Source organism: Galeopterus variegatus, unplaced genomic scaffold (genome assembly GCF_000696425.1).
Source record: "Galeopterus variegatus unplaced genomic scaffold, G_variegatus-3.0.2 Scaffold446, whole genome shotgun sequence".
Taxonomy (NCBI): domain Eukaryota; kingdom Metazoa; phylum Chordata; class Mammalia; order Dermoptera; family Cynocephalidae; genus Galeopterus; species Galeopterus variegatus.
The window spans coordinates 595,406-601,405 of NW_007726557.1; the positions used below are offsets into that span (position 1 = coordinate 595,406).

General features: G+C 51.7%; 1 protein-coding gene across 3 annotated transcripts in view; it reads right to left on the reverse strand.

The window, feature by feature from the left end:
- The window catches only part of BAIAP2 (BAI1-associated protein 2), a 55,176-nt gene extending 49,182 nt beyond the window's left edge, over positions 1 to 5,994 (reverse strand). For all 3 annotated transcript variants that reach the window (XM_008568836.1, XM_008568838.1, XM_008568837.1), the window contains exon 1: positions 5,943 to 5,994. In XM_008568836.1, coding sequence (XP_008567058.1) covers positions 5,943 to 5,985 — 43 coding nt within the window. In that variant the 5' untranslated portion in view covers positions 5,986 to 5,994. The remainder of the gene's footprint in view (positions 1 to 5,942) is intronic.
- Positions 5,995 to 6,000: the final 6 nt, after the last annotated feature.

A 6,000-nucleotide genomic window follows, 5' to 3' on the forward strand; every position in this document is an offset into this window, starting at 1 on the left:
GGGAAAGTGATCAGAAGTGAACAAGCCCCCAGGGCTCTAGACAAGAAAAGAAGGAGGAAACCAAACTCAACATCAAACAAGAGACACTAAAAATGAGACTATTAGGGCCAGAGAAGGTCCTCTCACAAAGATAAGGGTCAGGTCATCAAGGAGATACAACTGCATAACATGTATGCACTTAATAACATAGGCTGCAAACACATAAAGCGAAAACTACCCAGGAACTGATGAGCCAGAAACCCCGGGGAGTAACATGCATGCCTCTTTCACTTATTTTCCAAGTGGCTGCAGCAGAATGCCACAGAGCCAAATGGAATTCACCCAGTAGAATGGCTCAGCTTCATGGCTCCCACAGACCACCTTGTTTAGAACCGTAAAGCCCCCAGGAATAACTCAACTGCTAATCAAGAGGAGAACAGAGAAACAAACTGTTTATTATTAACTCAACTGCTAATCAAGAGAAGAACAGAGAAACAAACTGTTTATTATTAACTCAACTGCTAATCAAGAGAAGAACAGAGAAACAAACTGTTTATTATGTGTTTATGGAATATTCTACAGCAGCAAAAACAAACGCATCTGCTGCTGCTGATGAGAACACGGATGGATCCTAAGATGGAGTGAGAAAAGAGGATGGCACAAATCAATCTTCCCACGGCTGACACATGGTGGCCCTGGCTGCTCAGAGCCCTGCCTCCCTCCCAGCCTCACCACCCTCCTCCACTCCACACTTTCTGCATTTCTGCAAAACACTTCATTTCTGTCCACTGCACACCTTTGGACATGTGCTTTGCTGCTCTCCTGTAGCCGCACCCCCAGTCCTCCTCACCTGGGGGTTGCAGCTTCTGCAGCCCCAGAAGCTGCACGCCACCTGCCATCAGATGACACTTTGTCTACAGGCCTCTCTCGAGACTGTCTCTATGCTCCCTGCCTCGCTATTGTCAGGAAATTTCAGAACACTGAAGGACGAAGGTTTCAAAAGCTTCCCCAGTGAGAGAAAAACAAAAAACACTCACGTTAAAAATTTTAAAAATCACTTTCAAAACAGCACTGAACTCAGTGACACTGGAGTGAGAAGATGGAGCAGTGCCTTCAAACTCCAGGTGAAGACCATGTCCCACCTGGAGCTCCAAACCAGTCAAGCCATCAGCACCGGCAGAAGAGCACACCTGCAGACACGCGGGAAACATCCCTGTTTAACTGCTCGAGAACCCCCTGCCCCCAAAAAACCGATTCCCCCAATTGAGGGAGGAATACAGGAAGGGTCAAAGACACAGGACCCGAAAACATAGGGCTCTGCCCATGAGAAGGCATGGGAGTTCCAGGCAATGGAGAAGGTACCCCCATGCACAGCCAAGGAGCTCAGAGGGACAGGAGCACGACCACAGGGGGAGGAGGGGGAGGTGGGAGAAACGACGGACAGACCCGCTGAGACGGCGACAGCAAAGAAGGGTCTGAGAGTGCTGTCCGAGGGCTTGGGAATAAATCTGTCACTGCGCACTGAAGACCCATCAAAGGGAGGGGGGACGCAGTTGTTAACTCTAGAAAGAAAAAGTCTCATAATAAACATCATGGTCAGAGACATAATAACAGAAATCTGTGGACTACCACACAAAAATGTCAGCTCGACTTCATCAAAGTTAAAACCACTGTCACAAACATGAAGGACTGGGAAAAACATTCACAAAATACATACCTGACAAAGAAGTCATATCTAGGGTACATAGAGAACTGTTATAACTCACTAAGACAACAAAACCCGAACAGAATAAAGGGAAAGATCTGAGGGCCGGCCCATGGCTCACCCAGGAGAGTGCGGTGCTGATAACACCAAAGCCACAGGTTTGGATCCTATATAGGGATGGCTGGTTCGCTCACTGGCTAAGCCTAGTGCTGACAACACCAAGTCAAGGGTTAAGATCCCTTACTGCTCATCTTTTGAAAAAAAAAAAAAGGGAAAGATCTGAACAGATGCGGCCCTAGAGAAGGACGCAGGGCACGCAGGCGGCTGACAACACCAAGTCAAGGGTTAAGATCCCTTACTGCTCATCTTTTGAAAAAAAAAAAAAAGGGAAAGATCTGAACAGATGCGGCCCTAGAGAAGGACGCAGGGCACGCAGGCACGGGCGAAGACACCACGCTGTCAGTTGACTACAGAAACGCAGTGTGCTAGTGCCCACGCTGGAAACCACGGAGACATCCAAGGACAGGTGACTGTCGAAGCAAAGTGCAACACATCCAAACACGGAACACTACCGGGCAATAAGGCACAAGCTATCAATACACGCAACAACATGGAAGAATCTCAAATAAAAATAATCGTGCAGCCTGGAAGAAGCCAGGGAGGGAGAGCGCGCACCGTACGTGTCCACTCGCACAAAGCCCCAGCACGTGTGCACTAGACTACAGCACAGCAGGCAGATCGGCGGTCGCCAGGAGGGCGAAGACCACGGCAGGATAGTCTCCCAGACAAGTTCACTGCCTAGACCGTGGCAATGGCCTCCCAGGTGTACACACACATCAAAACTCATCACACGGTCCGCCTGACTATGTGCAGTTCACTGTACATTGCCAATTACACCCAATCAAGCTGTAATGAAATCACAATATGTATATGTGCCCTAGCTGTGAAAAGGATTTGCATCATCATCACATAAGCCCTGTACACTGATTTAAGCAAAAATTTTGATAATTAAACTGAGTGGGGCAAGAGAAGAACATTATGAAAGAGCTAAATCCAAATTTTCCATAGTAACAATTCAATAAAGTCTAAAATTGAAAAAATAAGGAGGAACAGCACAAGCCTGCCTTTTCAGACACACGGAAGCAAACAGAAAATAGCACACGCAGCTGACAGTCACTGCCTCTGCAAAGTGGCACTCGGGCCCAGTGAGGAGGGTGGGCAACTGGACCAACTTATTTTTTTTTTTTGCAGCTGGCCAGTAACTTATTTTTAAACCGAGAGTGTGCTGCTTTAAAAAAACTCAAATCCCAACCACTCGGCCAAGCAATCCACTCCCAGGTACGTGCCCAACAAAATGAAAACATGCGTCCCCACACACTTGTACCCGAATGTGCACAGCAACAGTATTCACGACAGCCGGGAGGTGGAAGCGGCCTGGACGGCCACCGCCGATGAAGGGTAAACAAAACGCGGTCCACCCATACAATGGGATATTATTTAGCCATAAATAGGAATGAAGCATTGACACACACAACGTGGATGAACCTTAAAATACGTGCTGACTGAAAGAAGCTGGGCACAAGAAGACACGAATTCTATGATTCCACTTATAAGAAAAGTCCGGAACAGGCAACTCCACACAGAAAGCAGATTAGCGGTTGCCAGGGGATGAGGAGGGTGGAACGGGGAGACTGCTAACGGGTATGGGTTTCTAAGGTGATGAAGTGTTTGGAAGTTATACCAAGTATTGGTTGCACATGTGAAATACACTAAAACCCATTTGACTGTGCATTCTGCATGGGTGAACTCTGTGGCATATGAATTATGTCAATAAAGAAAAAAATTTGACTCCTGGAGCAAGGCTGGCATCTGGCCGGCCACCTCTGCAGACGCAGAGGAGGGACTCCACTCTCTCAATCAGCCACAGGGCAGAATTCAAAAAGCACACGTGGACAGGACGTTCCCTGACTTGTGGGGCCCCTGCCATGGCTCCCCAGTGCCCCCTTCCCTGCATCCGCCTGCTCCAGGGCTCAAGGACACAGAGTCCCGAAGAGCACTCTGCCAAGAGGAAGTTCTGGGATCTCACCACAGTTTCGAACACACCCACCCCCCTGGCTGTGGGTCCTCGTGGGGCCTGGAGTTTCCCCTGGGCACATCCCACACTTGCGTGTTACTGTGGGGAGAAGCAACTGCCCTCTAGCACACGTGTCCCCTGACTTGCAATTCATCATGATAAGAAAACGCCCCTTTCACAGACACACACAGGGTATCATGCACAATCTCCCTCTGAGGGGGTCAGAGGCCAGGCTGCAAGGGGGGACACCTCCTCCAAACTCTGCAGACCCAGCCTGTGGCTTGGGAGCCCATCCACCACACCGGACAGGCTGCATCCCAGGCCCGGGGAACCCCACCACGCAGCCCTCAGCTCTCACTACCCCATGGGGCTGCCAAGGGTTCCAGCAGCTCTGTGTCTGCAAGAAGTGACACACTTTTCCTCTCGAGCCATCGGGGCTGGCGAGAGCCACGTGGCCTTCCTTCTGGACGTCGAAGAAAGTCCCCATCCGCACAGGCTCGACCAGGCGGCATATACTGTCCCCTCCGCCTTCGTCCCCAACCTATGCCAGTCCATGGCTATGTCTGTCCACACAGCAGCGCCTCCTAGAACTCTGGCTGCTGCAGGGACCATGAGAGCCGGAGCACACACCCCCGCAGCCTGCCCGAGGGCCCGGCACACCTAGGCTTGTTGTCCTCAGACGGGGCAGCTGCAGAAGCGAGTGCAAAGCCCCAAGTCAACAAGTCTGACTACTGGTGCGGGACGTGGAGATGGGGAGACGGGGAGTGAGGGCGGGCAGAGCTGCGTCAGTCGGTCTCTACCCGACAGCCATGGCATGGGGAGACAGAGGCTGCTTCTAGGAGCTGGAACTAACAGGCAGGAAGAGAAACCCAGCCCCCCACCCCCACCTGCCAGTACAGTCGAGAGGAGCTGCCAGGGCTGGGAGAAAAGCAGAACAGAAGGAACCAGGGCTCGGCAGACTGACCCCTCCCATCACATCAACCCCTGTCCGTGCACTCGCACTGCCAGACACTGACCACTGCCCAGAAAGGTGACCTCAAGGAAGTGTCCACAGACAAAATGCCAGACGCGGAAAGCCTGTCCTGTGTGGCTAAAGGGTGGACGGATCCAAGCGGTTTCTTGGCCAATTTAGGCTTTCCCGTTTGTGGAAGGCCAGCCTCCCTGAGAGCTGCCAGTGAGCGCAAGCCAGGCCAGCCCCAGGCTGTCCCCACAGCCACGACATCCCCGGCAAGGCAGAGATCTCAGCCACGGCACCGCCTTCCTGGGTCAGGAGGACCACAGAAACATGGATCCCGCCTAAAGCCCCACCTGCAACACCACTGCACGGGAGCCTGTGACTACCTGTCCCCACAGCCACGACATCCCCGGCAAGGCAGAGATCTCAGCCACGGCACCGCCTTCCTCGGTCAGGAGGACCACAGAAACATGGATCCCGCCTAAAGCCCCACCTGCAACACCACTGCACGGGAGCCTGTGACTATCCATGTTTCATACGGGTCCCGATCATAGACCTAATATGAGCTCATTGTAGGGAATTTGCAAAACATAGAAAAGGCTTAAAATAACAATCCACCCCAGGAATTCAACCTGATAACACTTCTGGGGTCTCCTCCTCCATTATGAGATGCATGTGTGTGGGACGTACTTAAAATCAAGGTCACACTGTACTATGGGTCTGTGCCCTTTTCCACTCATTTTTAGACCAGAAACCATCATCCAAGTCTAATTTTTCACACAGATCTGCTATGTTGGACGTTCAAGTTCTCTTTTTTTTGGTGTTTGGCTGGTACAGGGATCCAAACCTGTGACCTTGGTGCTACAAGGCTGTGCTCTAACCGCTGAGCAACCAGCCAGCCCTCCAACCAAGTTCTGCCTTGACATCTTTAAGCATGGATTGGCGACACCTCTCCACCTCAGCTGTGCTCCTCAGGGGAGATGGCCCACCACTGTGAGCTCTGCACAGCACCCCAAGGCTGCCTGGTACACCCCACTTTCAGTGGGGAGTGCCCCCCACAGCCATCACCAGCTCTGAGGCTTATTTTCATCTTAAAAAAATCCTTTCTTATTTGACAGGTGACTCCTGATTCCCAATCAAATAAGGACCAGACACAGGACAGGCTCCCACAGCCAACACCCGCAGGGGCCTCCGGGGCTCTCTGCAAGTTGGGGTCTTCAGGGTCTTACCAAGTTCTTTGGAGCCCTGGCTCTCGCTGGCCAGCTCCCCCATCTTCACCAGGGCATC